General features: G+C 34.1%; 1 protein-coding gene across 4 annotated transcripts in view; it reads right to left on the reverse strand.

The window, feature by feature from the left end:
- Positions 1–21,208, reverse strand: part of FCHO2 (FCH and mu domain containing endocytic adaptor 2) — a 147,834-nt gene that overhangs the window by 36,689 nt on the left and 89,937 nt on the right. For 3 of the 4 annotated variants that reach the window (XM_069084972.1, XM_069084969.1, XM_069084971.1), the window contains exons 10-15: positions 20,449–20,521; positions 17,484–17,508; positions 9,931–9,991; positions 7,465–7,637; positions 4,142–4,153; positions 3,009–3,033 (exon numbers count right to left, since the gene is read on the reverse strand). In XM_069084972.1, coding sequence (XP_068941073.1) covers positions 3,009–3,033; positions 4,142–4,153; positions 7,465–7,637; positions 9,931–9,991; positions 17,484–17,508; positions 20,449–20,521 — 369 coding nt within the window. The remainder of the gene's footprint in view (positions 1–3,008; positions 3,034–4,141; positions 4,154–7,464; positions 7,638–9,930; positions 9,992–17,483; positions 17,509–20,448; positions 20,522–21,208) is intronic. The other variant, XM_069084970.1, reaches the window with a different exon arrangement.

Genomic DNA, 21,208 nt, shown 5'->3' on the forward strand with positions numbered 1-21,208 from the left:
GTGCATGCTGAAAGAGCTAAGCTCGGGTTATAGGAATTAATTTCACACTGTCACACCTGGGTAAGGATATACTTTGGGGATAGAAGATCTCAACAATCCAGATAGGTTAAAAAAAAATAAAAAGCCCACTGTAAAACAGCAGCAAAAGAAATGCAAATTAAAACAATTCTGTTGGAAGGTTTTGGGATCACAGGTATAATTAATATATTGTTGGAGCTGTGATTTGGTCCAACCTTTCTGGAAAACAACTGTGAATTATTCAAGAAAAGTCACTAAATTGTTCATATCCTTACAATCATCAGTCCCACTCTGAACTTCTCCAAAGCGGTAAAAGGTAGAAAGTTCTATATGTATACTAGAATGATGACAATTGGTATTTTTTTGTATCAGGAAAAAAAAACCCTGAAAAAAGTAAGTACCAACTGACTGAAGAATGGCTGAACAAACTGGTACGAATTTGCTATGAGTATGAGGAATTCAGAAAAATTATCACAACATAAATCTAGGCTAACAGACTTTAAAATGTAATTCTTTCCATTAGGGATTTATTTAAAAAGGCCTTGGAGAGAATCCATCTGATTTGGGGAAATACCTTATGTGATTGTAATATAAATGAAAATAATAAGTGGCAATGACCAGTTTCAATCCCAGGAAACCAATGATGTGCCACATTTGAGGGGTGGGATAGTTGCTGTCTTGGCTGATTTCACTAAACTGTTCTTATGTTTACAAGGGAGAGTTCAATGGTGGAGTAGGAAGGTAGGAAATGACAATGATATAAAAAGAAAAGAGTAACAGTAAAACTTTAACAACCATGACAAAACCCCAAACCTGACATTCTTGACCATTTTGTTTACTTGTGACAAAACTGGGAACAAATGTTTGGTTTTGCTGAACTTTTTTCTCTGTTATCAGGGAAGGCTTCCTGGGTAGGGGAGGTAGAGGGGATATATTGGGAAATGAAGGGAATATAAAAAATGAAAAGTATTAATATAAAATAGTCATTATAAAGAAACATTTGGTCCAATAGTGACCATTCTATAGTAACAGAGAGACAAAAAGCTATAACATTCTTTCAAATATGTAATAGGCTGAGTATTCCTTATACAAACTATTACTTTAATATTCCTATTCAAGAAATTTTTCAAAACATAAGTTTTAAAACCCCTCAAAAACATATTCTACTGATGAAAAAAGGATTTATGTAAAGAACACCTGGTAGCCTTAACTTGTACAAGTTCTATCTAGCAATGCTTATCTTAACCTTCTGAGATATTGTGAAAATAACAATTCATCTCTTAAAAATCTTTTTTTTTATACTAAAGGAATCCATGTGGCAAGGATTTTCATATGTATTATCAAAAGGTCCCAAAATTGTCATGCATACTTTTCTTAGGTGTATCAACATTCATAATTCCTTAAGTATTTTTGGAATCATGGGGAATAATGACTAAAGTTAATTGCCTGCAATTAAACTTAAAAATGTGACTTTTCCCTCATCCATGCTTCAGGGAATCACTGAAATAAAAGATGGATTGGGGGAAAAAATCTATATGCAGTGGGGGGAAAAAAATCTATGAGTAATGGTGGTAGTGTTGGATAACGGCCAATCCCCTTGGACCAGAGGAAAGAAACACACACACACACACACACACACACACACACACACACACACAAGCTCTTATACAGGACAAAGAAACAATCTTATCAGCTGGCTGTAATAGAACAGAGATTTTTCACTGGATAACTGATAGCACAATCATGCCTATATTTAACAGATACAGCCTTTAAAGTGATCCAGCTATGGGATATTTTGTATACTGTAAGAGGTATTAAACGTGTTTGATATTTCTCCTGACTTCTTCCTTTTTCCTCTAAAATCTTTATTAAAGTAAAATGCTCATTAGGTTTGGAGCAAAAAATATGCATTTAAGAAATTTATGAGATGCAAAAAGGCATCAATAAAAATAGTCTTTAAAAAAAAGAAATTTGGTGCTAAATATAAAACAAAATGAATGAAAAAAGTAAATCTAGGATATATTATTACATCATAGTTATTTTTCTAATTAAAAGTTTGTGAATTTTAACCTTTAACAGAAAAACAATCTTTTTAATAAATATGTTCTCCTATCTGTATTTCTTTCTTCTAACCTTCCAATAAAGCTCTTTAAACTTAGGAGAAATAAATTATCTTTTTTTGCTTTGCAAAGTTGGTCCAAAGTAGAAATACCCAAATAAATTATAATGATCACATACATTTGCCACCACAGACAATCACATCTTTTCTCTATCTACTTTTTTGTTTCGAGCCTTTTCTCTTTTATTTTTTCACCAATGGTGCAAGTTGATAATGCTGGTATTAATAAGACTATTCTATTATCTAAAATTATTCTGACATTTACTAAAGTATTTCCACCTTCTAGTTGTACAGTACATCTTTCCTTTATTATTGCAGTCAATAAAAATGGACCTTAGTGTCAACAAATTTGTTAAGGGAGCACTTTATTTAAAATTTTTTCTCATAAAATGGAAATAGGATTATGGGGAAACACTTCAACTGAAGTATTTATTATAAAAGCACAGTACTTTGCCAAAATGGGAAGCACTTAAAGATGTCTTTTTGAATGGATTTTCTTTTAATACACGAAATGTATCACTTTTACTTCACAAGACAATAAGGTTGACTACATAGTAAAATTTAGGCCCATACCATGAAAATTAAAATTTTATAGTTCTCCTATTTCATAGCTATTAATCAATCTACAGAAATTTCATCTTTACTCACTTGCTATTTAAAAACTTTTCTTTGTCCTTGTTGTCTCAGCTGAAGCTGAAAATTCTGATAGCTTATAAGAAATGAGAATAGCCCTCTGTTCTGCCCTCAAGTCAGATGATGAGGAAAGTCCTTTTGTAACTACTGCTGCACAGGATTGAAGCAATTAAACAATTTGCATGATAAAATGTAATAGCAAGCACAAAATATCCTACAATTAAAATTTTACACTTACTAGATGAATTCCTGTTCATTTGTACCTGAAACAGAAATGCAAAACTAAATGAGAAACATAACAACTGTTTCATTAAATTACATATGGGAAAACTGCAAATAACACATTGATACGAAGGGCCAAATTATTTAATTGTGTTATAAGAAGCTAAATTGTCAGGTAGCAAATAGAGCTTCTTAAACATGTGAATGCAAAATAAATTTGAGATCATTTGTTTTTAATGAGACTGTAACCAGGCCTAAACAAAAGTTTATTCTAACAGTATGTTAAATTAATAAAAATCATTTGTAAAATACTACTACAGTATGCTGTTCCATATGCTTCACTGAAACTGTTATCTTTGACTCTTTCTTTTTCCTTCCCTTTCATATCCAGTAAGATTCTTTTTAGGTTTTGTTTTGGCTCAGACCTGTGATTTCTAGGATATAGGGATCCTCCAGTGAATTAATACCTTCCAATAATGAACATCAGCAACTCTCTTACAACTCAAGCATCTCAAAAAGATAAGTGAGCTTCCCTCGGGTAGAACAGTAGAATATGTCAGAGGTGGAACTGAATCTGGGACTTTCTGATTTTTTAAAGACCATCTTACTGCCCACAATGCCAGGCTGCTTTTTACTATCCAACTTCTGAGGTATCTTTTATATCTGTACTCTCTTCTCTAGCTCCACTGTCAATGCTCTAGTACAGACTCTCATTATCACCTACTGAGAGATCTAGGAGCCTCCTTCTAGCCTTTTTTTCATCTGTGCTCTCTCCGTCCTCCTCCGAATCATCACACACATTCCTATCTAGATTTATCTTTTTTATGCAGCAATAAATATGGTCATACTACTCTTCTGTTCAACATGCTTCAATACCTTTCCTAATTTCTATTGAATAAAGTTCAAACTCCTTTCTTTGGCATTTAAGACCTCCCACAATCAACATCTTTTCAGAGACTAGATTATAAAGTTCAAGTGGACAGTAATTAAATCTTCTCTATAATTTTGTATCTCCATTAACACCTAGATAATACTCTGGATATATTAAACACAATAAGTATTTACTTAATTGAGGTGACATCAACCTGACATAAGATAACATTTAATGATTAGTATCAATAGCTTAGGGTTTAAAAAAATTGTACTTACTGGACTGTGTCTCTAATATCACATGGAAGGAAAAATAAAAAAGAAAGAGGTGAATGTTAGGTTCAAAATTTTAGGGACAATATTTTTCTATTGACCTTTTTTGTTTATATGGATATGGGGAGATTCTAGTATTTCATGAATATTGAGATCAGCTCTCATGACTTAGTAAATAAGGTTGCCTGAGGTTAGTTAACACAAAAGTTAAACTGACTTAAAAATTCCTTTGTCAGAATCAGGAAATGAAACTGGATTTTACCAACTCTAAGCCCAACACTCTACCCACTCCCTGACCCTCTCTCTATTCTATTTATTTCTGGTCAGTCTTAAGACATTCTTTAAATTTTTGTTTAAACTAGGTATGAGAATAACCTTTTATGACCTTAGTAATTTGCTGGTGAAAGTCTAGAATGTCATAGTAAGAAAAGACCTCAGGGGCTTTTTAGTTCAACCCATACTTGGCCAAGAAGCCCCTTTATAACATCCTCATGTTCAGTCTTTGCTTGAAGACCGTCATGGTAGAATAAACCAACAGATCTATTGGGATTTCCCACTATACTCCTAGATAGCTCTGAATGTTTGGTAATTTTAGGGAAATACCCACAGTCTAAGTATGCTTTTCTCTAACTTCTATCCATTGCTTCTATTTCTGACTTCTGGATCTTAACTAAGAGCACCTGTAATTTGAAATAAAAAAAGTTCAGACTTCAAAAAAAGTATATCATAGCAATGAAAAATTAATCAAAGTCTAATACAAGATACTTAATGCCGTATCTAAAATTAGAATGATCTATATCAAGCAGTTCCAGTTAAACAGATCCTACTAAATTTGCAAAGAAATTAAATCCTGAAACCAAAAATTCTGTCATGTTAATAAGTATATCAGCAGAGTGTTAAAAAGTAAAAAGGTCAGTGTTTTATATAAATATGACAGAGTACTCAAATATGAAATTAAATAACATGTTATCAATTAATTCTTTATGATGTGCCCTCTCTTCCAAGCTACTCTGCATTTAAATAATTTGTTTAACTAATATCTATTCTTTTATATTTATGCTATATATATTTATATAGGCACTTTATGTCTCCTTCATTAGAATGAGATTATATCATTCTTTGAACTTGTGTCCACAGAACTTAGCACAGTGTTTGCCTGGCACATAGTAGCTAATTAATAAATCCTTGTTGATTGATTGAATGTAGTGTATCTTTATATCTATATGTACATGTGTGCATATATACACATGTACATATATGTAGGTATATACACTTGTACACGCATATACACTTTCTTCATATATACGTATAACTCCTAATGAAAGGCAATATAACCTAGTGGATAGGGGATGGCCTTGTGGTCAGTCCTACCTCTGACACATACTAAATGTGTGACCATGAGCAAATCATAACCTTTTAGTGTCCAATGCAACTCTCTAAGACCATAAATTAGAGACAAGTAGCCAATCTACATCAATAGTTTCCATATTAGGAATTCTTAGACTAATGAATTTACAGATTGGGATGAAAAAAACCCCCAACTCCTATCTAGTAAAAGGTAAGCAAAATCCCCATCTTCTGTACTAAAGTATAAAGAAGTATATTATGTACTAAAGTATAAAGAAGGGGATTTCAGAATCAGCTGTCCCTGTTAGCCATCTACATGACAATGAACAAATTATTTAGCTACCAAGAACCTCTACAATGGAAATATTAATTATACTAACATACACATCATACAGTAGTTGTGAGGTAAGTGCTTTGTTAAATCTAAAATATTAAACAAACATGAGTTTGTTATTACTGAGTACAGATTTGCTATCTGATTCTAGGAAGAAAACTTTTTAATCAATCAATCAACAAGTGTTTATTAAGTACTTCCTATGTCATCAAACAAAAGGCAGTAGTAGATTTCCTGGTCAGGAGATTAAATAGATGTCAATATTACCTCCTCCATAATGACCACTTCTTCCTTTATTGATCTAGTTGATCCTGACTTTTTGCCACTCAGACCTTTCATGGCATTTTGCTTACTCTCCTCCTTGCAACATGTATTATTTTGCATTATGGTTTTTGATACATCTGCCATATTCCTATACAAGACTTCATCGTCTAAGAGGGAAGATCTCCAGGCAAGGAATTCCAAATGAGGAAATGAAAGGCATTTCCAGCAGGAAGGCAAGGAGACCAGGGCAGATCAGCAGCTGTTTTGCAACTTAACACTGTAGAGTATTTGTTCATCAGGATACTGAAAGGTTACTTGATTTGCCCAGCATCACACAGCCAGGATGTCAGGAGCAGGACTTGCACTGAGGTCTTCTGGACAGGCAGCCTGGCTCATTCTTCCACTAGCACATCCTGCCTACATATAAATAATCATCCAGCAATTCCTATGAAAGCCAGAGCATCTACTAGAGGGGGATAAGTGTTTTTTTTTTAATTATATGACATAATCAGCTGTAATATTCATATGCAATAGATAAGGGGTATAAAATGACATAAGATGGTTATCAATACTTTTTTTAATGGTTTGTAAGAATTTTTTAGATTGAATATGATTAAAAATCAAATTTTCATCAATAGTTTACATTATCGGGTGGCTAGATGGCACACTGAATAGAGCACCATCCCTGAAGTCAGGAGGACCTGGGTTCAAATCCAACCTCAGACACTCGACACACTTACTAGCTGTGTGACTTTGGGCAAGTCACTTAACCCCAACTGCCTTCCAAAAAAAAAAAATCACACAAAAAATAGTTTACATGATTCCCTTTAGATTTTACACAAAAACAATCTCTAAAGTCTGCAAAAACTAGACAAATCAATTGATAAAAAAAGGTTATAAATATGAATTTAACAATGCTTTGCTCCCCCATCCCCACCATATAAATTTGACAAATTAAATACTGTCTCTGAGAGTTACAGAAAAGTGCTGAATTTAGACCATCATTAGAACTCCCAAGCTCAAATTCTTGCCCTATCAGTTACCTGTGTGACCTGTAACAAGTCACTTTACTTTTCTGGGTCTCTGTTTATTTTAGTTAAAAATTCTAGGAGTTGAACTAAAGAGCATCTAAGTTTCCTTCTAGCTTCAAAACTAGAACTCTATGATCTTTGTGTGAGTATTCAGAGGCACAGAATTATCTAGTTTAGTCTTTTATTATTTAGGTAATGTGGAAAGTGCACATTTAAAACCCTAGAATGTACTCAATTTATTTGTAATCATATGTTCCCTTATTTTGTCATCCCTGAACCAAATATTAAATGTCATTTGTATTCATATTTTTTGTTACACAAAATATTAAATTAAACCATCTCATATTACTTACTGATATTGCTGGTGAAAGACTTATGTTCCCAATGGATACTTTCAATTCATCCAAAGAAGCCATCGTATGATGAGAGTTGTTGGGATGTATAGGCTTGATTTCTATGCGGTACTTCTTTGGTTCTTCATCTTCAGAGTCAGAATCACTGGATGAGTAGAAATGGTTCTCTTTGGTATGTTTGGGCCAGTTGAGGAAAAGTATTTTTAAAATGTTCTCAATGAAAAACTACTTTTACACAGAGAAATCAATGGAGCCTGGGCATAATATTTTAGGTTCATGAAGGCAAGTTCTAACAAGCTGAAAGGCTTTGGAGGGCTGACTAAGAAGAAGAGCCAAGAGGAAATACAGAACCATTTCTGACCTATGATTGTCAATGATTCTGAGAGAAGCCTCAATGAAATGAAATGAAAACCCAACCCAGCTCTATAAATTTTTTTTTTAAATAACCTGTCAAATAGGGAATAATGATTTAAGAAATAAACACCAGGATTTTGGCAAGAGGGCACATGATTAGTCATAACTAAGCCCAGTTCCCTTTTTATCACTGCATCACATCAAAAAATACACCAAAGTCAAGAACTATCACCAAAAGGAAAGAAATCCTTTTCTGCATGGAAAAAACCTCACAGAACATCTAACAGAGATTCTGAAGAAATGAGTAAGCAAAAAAGACCCCAATTCAATTTAATAAGAATTTATTAAATATTTACTATGTATCAGAAGAAAGGTTCTTTGGCATAGTGATGACAAAACTGGGTGACTCTAGGCAAATTACTTAATCTCTTAGTGCCCCAGGTAACTCTGTAAAACAACACATTAGAGAACAGCTGCCCAACAACATCAGAAGAGAACTTTTCAAAAGGGAAGGAAAAAAATGCTTTTTTAAACGTCAGGTACTTAGTGATAGGTATTGGGAATAAAGGAAGATCTGCCATCTAAGAAAATGAATATACTGAAAGAAAAAGACAAACAAGTCAACAGTTTGATATATTCCATGGACAATCTTAAAGAAACGTTTTCTCAGAAGAAAACAATAGCAGCCAAATGGGGGAAAAAATGCAAAGATGGTGGGAAACCCCCCCCCCCCAACAAAACAGTACAACTGGAAGAAGTTTTAAGACCTTTACATTTCAAAACAACAAAATTGGACTGTTTGGTCTTTCAGAAAAATAAGCAAGAGCAACTATTCCAGGCAATCATTAAAACAAACCAACATAAAACTCTGAATAGAGGGCAAAGTGCAGACCAAGAGAATTTGTGGAACAAGGAACCCCAAATTTAATTCACCCAGAAATACAGAAAAATTCCATAGCTTTAGTATCAAAGAGAGGCTCTTATGGGCAAGAAGGAAAAAGCACATCACACATCAAAACTGGACTGGATCATTTAACAGGGACAAGAAATGAAAGAAGGGGAAATGCATCACAACGACAAAGGGCAATAGACTGCCTGTCCAATAAAAAAAAGCATGCACCTTCACAAGAAGTAAAGTTGGGCAGGGTTTCTGACTCAAAAACTGATTACAAAGCACAACCTTAACAAAGGAAAAGAATTTTTAAAACAGGGGCTTTGAACCTTTTGTGTCATGGACCCTTTTGGCAGTCAGGTGGAACTTATGAACCTCTTCTGAAAATTATGTTTTTAAATTTATGTTTTTTATAAAATAAAATACATAGGACTAAAAAGAAAAGCAATTAGATTAAAAGTTATCAAAATACTTTTTAGAAACAGTTTCATGGATCCCAAGTTAAGAATCCTCTGCTTTAAAACAAAAATTGATGAAGTGATAGAGATAAATAAACTACTGACTACCCATAGAATGTTAGAAAGAAAAGTAAGAATTTATTAAGTGCCTATTATGATTGATTATGAAAAATAATGAATGAGAACCTTGGAGATCCTCAATCCAGCCAGTCTTTTATATTAACTGATTATGCTGTAGGGCAAAAAGAACCCAAATGCAGAAAAGACTGAAATCTTATATGTTATTTACAGATTCTGGGGGGTACAAAGGGGAAAAAGGGAAGGAAGAAACACAACAAGAGAGGAGAATCAGACTTGCTATTTCACTAAAATATGTACTTCAAGTGAGCACTACAATAATAGAGATCAACACCAACTCAGCAATTAAGAGATTACCAGGGTTGCCTGAGGCACTAAGAGATTAGCTACCATGCCCAGGCACATATCAATATCAGAAGTGGAATCTGAATGTAGATCTTCTGAACTCTTTAGCCCCATATCTACTATACCAAGGTGCTTTTTTTTAAGACCATAATACAATAAAGAGCATTTGCTAAAAATGCTACAAACAAAAGATGCAAACTTAAGTGGAGACACTTAAAAAATTATATCCTAAATAATGACTGGATCAATGATTAAAACATTGAAACAAACAGCATTTATTTAATTTTTTTATGACACACATACAACATAGTAAGTTTGACAAATATGTGGATGAAAGGATATCATTCTGGTTTGCTTCCGGTTTAATACTATAACCTTCCTCATCTACGTCAGGAATGTTCTGAAAGAAAAATAAGAATTTTATTGCAGACAGCTCTAATTTATGTATATTCATCAATTTAATCTTATTTTAAAATATTACACTGGTCAAGTTCTAACATCAGATTAAATGTGTATACATTATCTCTCTCAACTTTTAGATAATTTAAAATTACAATGTATGCTTCAGAAGTCTAATAGGTTAGATTAATGAAGAATGAAAATGACAACTACATTATTTCAGGGAAAAGATAATACATGACAAGACGATATATACTACATTTCAATGACAAATCTGGCTAGAAATCTGTGTCCAGTATGTGATATTTTATTTTTCTACTGAAATCATGTATGAAAAGTGGATTTATAGTCTTCTGAAAATTACCAAATTGATTTACTAATAAATATATCCACAACCACAATGCTGGGAAAATGGGGAACATAAAATAAATATCATATGTAGTCCCTATCAACAGAATTTACAAATAGATCTAAGAAAAGCAATCAATGTGACATTTTCTGTGTTTGACCTCATACTAGTACAGGAACAGGAACTGGACCTGTAATTTCAATGGTATAAAAACTGCCATGTGAGGAAACTCCCTTTATCAAAGCAGGTCAGTGCCTTTACTGTGATTTAAAGTCTTAGATGATTGCCTGGACATTGGGCCCCAACCCCAACATTCCTGAGTAATGGAGATTAAAATATAATTGGGAAATATTTAGGAAAATAAAGATACAATAGAACATACATAATGTTAAATGCAGTTTTCTAAGTCAATATGAGGTACAAAGGGATCCTTATGCATGTTTAGTGGCCCCTTTTCTATTTGAGTTTGACACCACTGGCCTAGAGCACTAAAAGATAAATTGGATGTCCAAGATCAAACAGCTAATAATTATAACAAAATAATAGCTAATGAGGGTCAGTGGGCAGAACTCAGACCCAGATCTTCCTGCCTTAGGTCAGTCCAAGCAGCTTCTCATACCAATATGCACTATGTAAATAACTGCTAAATCCAGTGGTAGAGATGAATAGGGGACTGTGCATAGAACACTTCAGGGAGGAAGGTAGATTTCAGGTGGACTCTGAAGCAAGGTGGAGGTCATGTAGAAATGGCTATCTGGGGGAGAACAACAAGAACAAAGGCACGGGGAGAAGAATACGTAGGGTGTATTGTTGGTTCAGCGAAAAGAATGGCCTGACTAAAACAAACAGTGAGTGTGGAAATAAGGTTATATGGATAGGGTGGGAACATCACAGAAGGACTTGAAAGTCAGGTATAAAGAGTTTAAACTTGATGTCATAAGAAGTAGGTACCATTTTATTTTTAAGCAAATGAGGGTATGATATGATGAAATTGATGTTTAAGGGAGTCTGATTTGGCTTTCTGAAAACACACTGTTGTATGTGACACGGTGATTAGAGGGAAGAAGGGAACAACCTCCAGTCAGATACAAACAATCCAGGAAGGAGATAAGGACTTAAACCAGGGTGTCAACAATAGGAATCAGGAGTTTGAAGGTAAAAAATAATCAAGATTGTCTGATTAGATAATGGGGATAAAGGAGAAGCAGGAGTTAAGGATTAATAACTGACTGGGAAAATGGTAACACCACTGACAGAAACAGGGAAATGTGACTATGTAAAAGTATAAGATTTAGAGACGAGAAAGGGATTCAAACTAGAGAGAAGGGAAAAAAAAGATGAGGGAACACCTGAAGAGAAATAATAGTACTGAGGTAGTAATGAGCCAGCATATAAAATGGGAAATGAAACACTGGCTCCGACTAAGGAAGGAATTAAAGATTTAAGAAGAAAGGACACTAGAGCAGACATGGGAAGTTTGCCAGAAAGTTAACAAGAAATAAAAGAATCATCAGGCTGTGTCAAAGGTGAGGCTCAAGCCTTTAGGCTGGTTCTTTCCTAAGTTCTGCACCACAGAAAAAGGACCGGTAAAAGCAGATGCAGTTTCAAATTGACAAGAAAAGAAAACTAAAGGTCAAGACTCATGACAGGAACATGGACTTAGAACTGGAAGAGGCCTGAGAGGTTATTTAGCTCAATCCTTTTTTTATAGAGGAAGAAACTACAGCCAAGATTGCTGAAGAACCTTGCCCAAGGTTGTACAGAGTCAGCATCTGAACCCAGGTGTGATTTCTAATGTTCTTTCCAGGAACCACAAGGAGGGAGTGATATCACTGTTTATTACTACAACTACTAACTACTAGTAGGATTATAATAATAATAATAATAATAATAGCTGATCTTTATATACCATTTCACATTCTTTATCTCACTTGAGCCTCAAAATAGCCCTATGAGGTAAATGGTACAAGTATTATTATTCTCATTTACAGACAAAGAATCTGAGGCTGAGGGAGGTTAAACTGGCTCAAGACCCTATAGCTCACTAAATCTCAGGGTTAAAATTTGAACCCAGGAGTCCTGAATTTTCCAGCAGACAACTATAAAGTTCAAGATAGCAAATCTGGTATAGCAAAGAAAACTAAGGAACTGCATGAAAATAACAATACTTTGTTATGACATGGTTCCGTTCACTCAATATGATCTTTGCAAGAGAGTCCTATGTTAATGAGATTAGGCAATAACTTATGGAAATAGTGGAGTTTTTTGTTTTTTAATCCTAGAGGCTCATATCCACACAAATTAGTTCACAGACACTCCCCACTACGTGAAAGCAGGTGAAGAAGTGTTACCAGCTCTTCATTCCTTCTTCAAAACACGCACTGCATAACAAGAATTCCATTTTTGTGACTTACTTTCTAACACTGTTATCTTTCGTACTGGTTTTCCTGATTTGTTTGCAATTAGATGAGAGGTAGGAATGGAAGAACAAAAATCAGGAAAGGAAAAAAAAAGCTCAAATTCAAGAGACAAATCCTCATAACTTAAATTCTATTATGGGGTCTTCAAATATATGCCTTTTAGATTGCCATTACTACTGCTGCTGCTACTAGTATTTACTACTACTGTGAGATTTGCAATATACTTTATAATTATTACTTCATTTACTCTTTGTGATAAAAAGAAGTCATCAATTTAAAACTTTCTTGCATAATTTTTTTTAAAAAGAGTGATCATATAAAAAAGGCATCCTAGGTTAAAGAAGATAAATTTATCAGTTAATATTTGCTATAGTTGGTATCTTACTGTACATAAGCATAATGAATATTCCTTGAGCACAGGAACCATCTTTTAAACTTTCTTTGCATACCCAGCACTTAGCACAGTGCCTGGCAGTGCTTAATATGTGGTTTCTGACTGACATTTGTTCATCTATTTAATTTTAAATCTTTCATAAGAAATTCATCACCAATAATTAAGTAGTCATTTCTTCTGAAAAAATGTGCTACAGTTTCTAGGTACACGTTAGAGTGAAAACTGAGGCCTGCTTACACTAAAATAATACTATTATGAATCCTTTGATAAGCATGACAATTCCATCATCTACTAACTTTCTTTAGAACATGGTTTGGATATTAGAGAAATTGGGGAAATTTACTTTGAAAAAATGTTTGTGTAAATTAACAGCGTTTACTTTTTATTTTTCCTTTAAAGTAAACAGATAATACTGTCAAGAAGAAACAATGAAATAGCCTAACATCTTTCACATATAAATCCAAAGGGGATTTATCCTCTCTGCCTGACATATCTGAAATAACAAGGGCTGAAGGCATGACACTAAATGAACTTTTCAGTATATGCATTTCTTGCTGTGAGGAGCTACGGAAAAAGAGAACAGTGGAAATCTCACTCTATTTTAGTGATTCTTCCTGTCATATCTCTCTCTCTCTCTCTCATACACACACACACGTAATTAATGTTCTCACTAATAAAATGGCAAAGGGAAAAAAAAGTGTGTTCACATAAAAAGCTCCTCTCTAGAAGTCTGGGGGAATGCGGGAGCAGGGAATCATAAAATAAAACAAAAACAAAAAGTCTATGCTTAAAATAATGAAACAAATCAAGTAAAATGTTAGTCATACAACTGATATCACTACAGGAGTCAGTGAGTTAAGTTTAATTTTTTAAAAAGCCTATAAAATTTATTTCTGGTTAGCAATTGCAATGAAAACTTAAATGTATCCTTTTAAAAACAACATTAAAGGGAGTATGTGATTCAGTTTCAAAATATGGAGTCTATCTATTAAAGATCCTGGTAAATAGTGCAATAAGCTTATGCAGTAGGTAGATCAGAATTTTATTGTATGAAACTACTTGTAATTTAAATAGGCCTCTAGACAGTTGTATGAAAAGTGGTTTGTGAAAATGATAGGTATGACAAAAATTATTTTCAACATCCATAAGCATTTTTATATAATGGTTGAAGATTTAAACATACATATTATCTCATTTGATTTGGTTCTGAAAACAACTCTGTCAGCTAACTGCTATTATTATTCCCCATTCTCTATGGATGAGGAAATTGGAGTAAAGAGGTTAAATGACCTGCTCAGCATTACACAGCTAATAAACGAGTGCAGCAGGATTCAAACTCAGGTTTTCTGATTCTAAAATCTAGCATTTTATCCCCTGAGCCATGGCCCCAGAACCAAGAATCTCCAGATTCAAACCCTGCCTCTGACACTGTGTGACTCTAATACTGCTGGCTGTGTGACCTTGAGCCAGTCACAGCCTCTAAATGCTCTAGGCAATTCTTCAAAATGATAAGATTCAGAGAAGGGTTCCCAACTGCACCAGTAGAAGCAATTTCTTCATCTGGAAGTTCTCTCTACCTGTAAAGTAATAAGCCTTACCCCTCGATCCAACTAATATCCACAAATAACTATTTCTAAACCAGCCATTAATTAATGGATCCTTCCAGTTCAGGTTGTGTGCACTGGAGGGGCTGCATGTACATAACTTAGGAATTGTTGAGATACTAGAAAATTTCACCATCTGGTTGATAGTACAAAAATTGAATCATCAAAGGTTTCATCAAATTAGAAAGTAAAATATGTAAAAAGTATCATTCCAGAAACATAATAAAAACATGTCCCCAAAATGACTTATAAAATACTGAATGACCTCACGAACACATTCCTCATGATTTTTCTAGAAATCAACAAAAATTTCCACAAAAACATTAAGCCACTATGAGCAACAGCTGGTTGAATTACAAACATCAATACAGTCTAAATTGGGCTATATTTGGTCCATACTAAAAAGTATTAGTGGTATATGAAAAATTCAGACTATTAAAAAAGAAACATTACTAATTATTTGATAAAAAAATATAAAAACTTTACTTTATAAAATTCTCTCTGTCTTTTTATTACTGTATAAAAAGTTTTATAACTACAATGTCTAAAAGAAATGTCAGGAGGGAATAACATACACCCTCAATTGGGTATCTTACCCTAAAGGAAAGTAAGAAGGAAGGGGATGGGGGGCTGGGAGATACAGAAGGGAGGGCAGATTGGGGGAGGGGGTAGTCAGAAGCAAACACTTTTGAAAAGGGACAGAGTCACAGGAGAAAACAGAATAAGTTGGGGGGGGAGGGGGAGGATAGGATGGAGGAAATATATAGTCCTTCACAACATGACCATTATGGAAATGTTTTGTATAACTACACATGTATAACCTATACTGAACTGCTTGCCTTCTCAATGAGGGTGGGTGGGGAGGTAAGAGGGGAGAGAATTTGGAACTCAAAGTTTTAAAAACAAATGTTAAAAAAAATTGTTTTCACATGCAGCTGGGAAATAAGATATACAGACAATGGGGTACAGAAATCTATCTTGCCCTACAAGAAAGTAAAGAGGAAAGGGATAAGGAGTGATAGAAGGGAGGGCAGATCTGGGGGAAGAGGGAATCAGAATGCATGCCATCTCTAGGTAGGGGGGAGGGGAGAGATGGGGAAAAATTTTGGAACTCAAAATCTTGTAGAAATAAATGCTGAAAACTAAAAATAAATTAATAATAAATAAGAGATTTTTAAAATTTAATTTTAGAAAAGAAAAAAGAAAAAGAAACATCAGATAGATTTAGATAAATATTTTCTTAATTATTAAGCCAGGGAGGGGAAGAATATGGAATTCAAAGTATTAAAATCAAATGTTTAAAAAATATGTATTATTGAGGCAGCTAGGTGGTACAGTGAGTAAGAGTGCCGGCCCCAGAGTCAAGAGGACCCGGGACCAGTTCCAGCCTCAGATACTTAACACCCACACACACACACAAAAAAACTGGTCATGGGCAAGTTACTTAACCCCAATTGCTTTAAAAAAAAAAAAATATATATATATATATATATATATATATTTTTTTTTTTTACATGTAACTGGGAAATAAGATATACAGGCACTGGGGTATGGAGATACATCTTGCCCTACCAGAAAATCGGAGTGGAAACAGGGGAGGATATAGGAAAGAGCCGATTGGGGGAGGGGGTATACAGTGAGACCACTGTTTTACGGTGGTGGATAGGGGAAAGACGGGAAAATTTGTAATTCAAAATCTTGTAGAAATGAATGATGTAAACTAAAAATAAACATAAAATTTAATTTAAAAATAAAAATATTAAGCCAGGGAAATGGGTACTAAAACAAATTATAAGTTAACATTGTGAGTCAAACCTAATTATAATTCAATAAAGTGATTTTTAACTCAATAGCTATCACAGACCATGGTTTCATTAAAGACTACTACAAGGACTACATCTCTCCCACCACCCCCCATGTTGATTTTACCACCCAAATAATCTTTTGTTGTTTTCTCAGCAATATGGAAAAGTAAATGTGGAACAAAAACATTTGCAATTCAATTAGGTAAGGTTTAAATGCACAATTAAAGTCTGTTAGAAATTTATTTTTAAATGGTAAAGTTAAGTTTGCTATAAAAGATTAGAAGGACAAATGTTTTTAGCTTAAGAGCATAAAAAATAAGTAGCAGGTGTTGACAAGAAGCAAAAAAATAAGGAATGAGGGACCTTATTCTTATCAGCATCACCAATATATAAGGTGATTTAAAAATGTATCTACAGATTACTTACAGTTTTGGATAAACCTATTCTCCCACTGTAGACATGGAAAGCTTCATTTGAGGTTTTTGAATTATATAAAGAGATTTTTTTTAATAAAAAAAAACCTTTTAAATGTTATTAAACCAGCAAAGTACGGACAATGTTTTTTTTTTTTAATTATAATCTCTAGGAAACTCAAATTAATTTATAGTAAAAATATAAAGGTATGGCTTGATGAGAGATCTGAAAACAAATTAACAACCATTACACTAAACAGACTGGGGAATTTGTCATGCTCTTCAAGGCCAAAAAAAGTAATATAATGGTGTTCAAAATAAGTAACATCTCAACATGCTTTCTATTTAATGAGAATGAGCTGAAGGGACTCTTGTGCTAATCAAAATAACTACCACAAAATCATTACATGACACTTAGTCAATATTAAAATTAATATGTTAGTAATTTTGTCTTTTCTCATGAAAACAGTTAATATTTATCATCTGTACTATGGAGAAATCTACTTACAACTGAATCTGCATCTGGGCATTCCCTATTTAAAAAGAAAAAGAAAAAAAATCTTAGGCATTTTCATATACCAGAATTAATTACTAATTATGTTTCAGCTTCTTTTTAAAGAGTACTTTAAATATAATCTTTTTTATTCAACTTTCAAGACACTAAAGACAAACATATCCTAATTTGTTAGTGGAAAACTATTAAGCTAGAGATTAAAAAGATAGTAGAATCTTCAGAAAATACTAATTCATACATGTTTTAATACAGGGGTGGGAAACCACATGTGGCGTCAAGGTCACAGGTTTCCCACCACTGTTAAAAATTAATTCTCTAATACAAAAATCAGGGTAAATGAAATAAGCAACAGCATTCATGTAGCACTTTCAGTATGAAAAACATTTCATATACATTTTTTCTTTAGAGGTATAAATCTGTTAATAATTTATAAACAAAATTTGTCCTGACTGGCCCAAACAACTTTTATACCATTAAGAATTATTTTTCTTCTATGAATATGCTCTCATAGAACATATTGTTAAGGAAGTTAATATTCTTAGAGTAACTGTTAAATAGATTTTAATCAAGCCTATTCATTTGATATACCTTCTGTACCTAAAAACATTATAAATGAAAACCAGTTTCCCCAAAGACATTTGTACCCATAATTTTACATACTGAATGTTCTAGAGTATAAAATATATTCAACAAGCTTTTATTAAGCAACTTCTAATGTAAGACATTATTATTTTAGGCACCAAGGATACAAAAACAAGTTAAAAAAAAAAAAGGTTCTGTCTTTAAAGAGTTTGCCTTCTCCTATGGAACACACACAAAAGAAAATAAAGGACACAAATTAGGAAGTCTACAAAGAGGAGATGGCTGATCTGAGAGGGGCCAATGGCCATACTACCCTCCCCTATGATTTAAAGGAAGTGGAGCCTGCTGGCTCTCGAATTTCAAATACTGTAGCTTCCACACAAGCCTTTGCCCAGGATCACAGAGTGGATAGGCATTATCTTCCAATAATAACTAACACTGGTGGCACTTTCACTTACTGATACTCACTTGTCACTCACTGGTAAAGGTTAGGCAGATGGACTCTCTCCTTGCTTCTCAATGCCACTCTCCCCCTACTACCACTATCACTCAGTAACCTTCTCCTTTGAGGTTCATTTAATTCACATTTATCATCCAGTTAAGATTCTAGTGGCTGTTATCCTTATTTGGCATATAAAGTTCTTCATAACCTGGTCTCTTCCTACCTTTTCCAATCTTCTTACACCTGACTTCCTTCCAGGTATTCCTCAATCTAAAGTCACTGGCCTCCTTGCTTTTTCTCACACAAGACACTCCATCTCTCCATGTTCACTGGCTATCCCCCCATGCCTGGAATTTACTTCCTCCACATCTCTACTCCCAGCTTCCATGGCTTCCTTCAAAACTTAGCTAAAGTTCCACATTCTTTAAGAAGACAATACTAATCCTCCATGGTACTTTTCCCTCTCAGAGTATTCCCAATTTATCCTGTGTATGTCATGTTTGTAACACAGCTGTAGGATGTCTCCCCCACTAGACTGTGAGCTCTCTGAGGTAGCGACTATTTTTTGCCTTTCTTTCTGTTCCCAGTGCTTTATACATTGTCTGGAACATAGTATATATACCCTTAATAAATGCTCACTGACTTGACTGTGAAGCATTTGACACTAGTCCTCTAGTGACACTCTCCTCCTGAATACTCTTTCCTCTCTGGGTTTCCATGACACCGACCATTCCTTGAAGGCTATCCCTCAAGGTTAGATTCTAAGTCCTCTTCTATTTTCCCTTTATACTGTTTCATTTGGTGACCTCATCAACTCACATGGGCTGAATTGCCATAGGCATCTCAATCTCAACATGTCCAAAAGAAAACTCTTCAGCTTTCCTGCATTCTTCCCCCCAGCCTTATTATGACATTCCTCATTGTTGAGGACAATACAATACTATCAATAATATGGGTTCCCGATCTCCATGTCTTCTTTCTTTAAGTCTTCACTCTCTGCATATATGCAATCTGTATATGCTAAATCTTGGCATCAATACATATTTTTATCACATCTCTTAATATAGGGTCCTTTCTCTCCAATCATAAAGCTGCCAATCTAGGTGAGGTCCTCATCACCTCACACCTATACTACTACAACAGCTTTCTAATTAGTTTCCCCATATAACCTATCCTTCACCTGCCAGAATGATTTTCCTCAAGCAAGGATTGCCCATTTGCCTTATCCTTCCTGATCTTCCCATCCCATTCCTCTCCCTACCCCTCCAAATGAGTTCTAGTGGATCCCTGTTATTTCCAGAACCAAATATAAATTCCTCTGTTTGCCTTTTAGAACTTTTCACATTTATATACTATATATATCATGTATGTAAAGATATATTATTTACATGTTGTCTCCTCCATTAAAATGTAAGTTGCTCAAGGGCAGGAACTGCTTTTGCCTTTGTTTTCCCAGTACTTACAGAGTACCTGGCATATAGTATACACAAATGGCTTTTTACTGATGTGTTCCTGGGCCAGTCAACAAAGGCCTATTTAAGTCATAATATACCTTTAAACCTAACACTATTTCATTCAATCTAACCACAAACAATAATCTCTTTTCTAAGAGAAAATATATTAGTTCCAACCCAAAGCACCAAGAAAAAGAGTGGGGGATTCTCCTAGCTCTAGCAGCAGCTTCAGAAGAAAGCTAAATTCCATGGCATCTGGGCTTAGGAGGCACCAGTGAAACTAACAATCTGTAACAGGCGACACTTCTCACCACCTTCGTGAGTTATGGCAGGGTACCTATAGAGATTTTAATGCTGTTACACTAGTTCAATCACGCCAAGAGGTATATACTAGGGAAGAAAAAAGGACACAGTCAAATTTGAGAGGGGCAGAATCTACAACAAAAAGTACAAAAGAAGAAATTATACTTAATATACTTACACTGACTCTGCATCCTTCTCCTTCTTAATTATTCCTGATAAAGCGAAAGGCTTTCTTTTTCTTGGCTTTATCCCTTTAAAGTGAATGTTTATCATTAGCAGAGAATGAAGAATTATTCACTGGATGCTTTATCAGAGACATTACTTGAGTATTTTATGATTCTTAGCGAACACTTTATGTTTAAGCTTTTGATACTGATATGAGAAGGAAAGAACAATTTTCTAAAAAAATCACTTTGATTCAACCATTACAAGGTCAAATCATGTCCTCTATGTATACAATGACTACCTAATAATCTTCTTTCTTTCATATGTCAGGGGGACAACGCTGACCAATAATCAGAAAGACAAATATTCTGTAGGTGTCTCTAATAGATTTGTGCCAATCCATTTTATACTTGTCTTGGCCCCTTCTCTTGTGAACACATACAGTTGAAGAATACTCGGCCAAGTCTAATGGTCAATGGTGCAGAGCAAGGTTATATGACTCATGTGCAGAATGAATTTATTATAGTGTTTAGAGCATTGTACTTTAACCCAACTGGTTGCATGTAATCTTTATAACACAGAAAGGATAATACTGGTACTACCCTTATTCTTCAGTATCATTGTCATAAACTCCAACTCAGCAGTAAATAATAGTTGTTTTCTTAATTAATTGGATCTTCACCTTTTTTTTAACTACACATAAAAATGAATGTTCTTTAGAATTTATTATATCAACTTAATCTAGGATCTAGGATCTATGGTCTTTAGGAGAA

The sequence above is a fragment of the Petaurus breviceps genome, unplaced genomic scaffold (genome assembly GCF_028583685.1).
Source record: "Petaurus breviceps papuanus isolate PSGF00001 unplaced genomic scaffold, PetGlider_PUasm1.0 175, whole genome shotgun sequence".
NCBI classification, from domain to species: domain Eukaryota; kingdom Metazoa; phylum Chordata; class Mammalia; order Diprotodontia; family Petauridae; genus Petaurus; species Petaurus breviceps.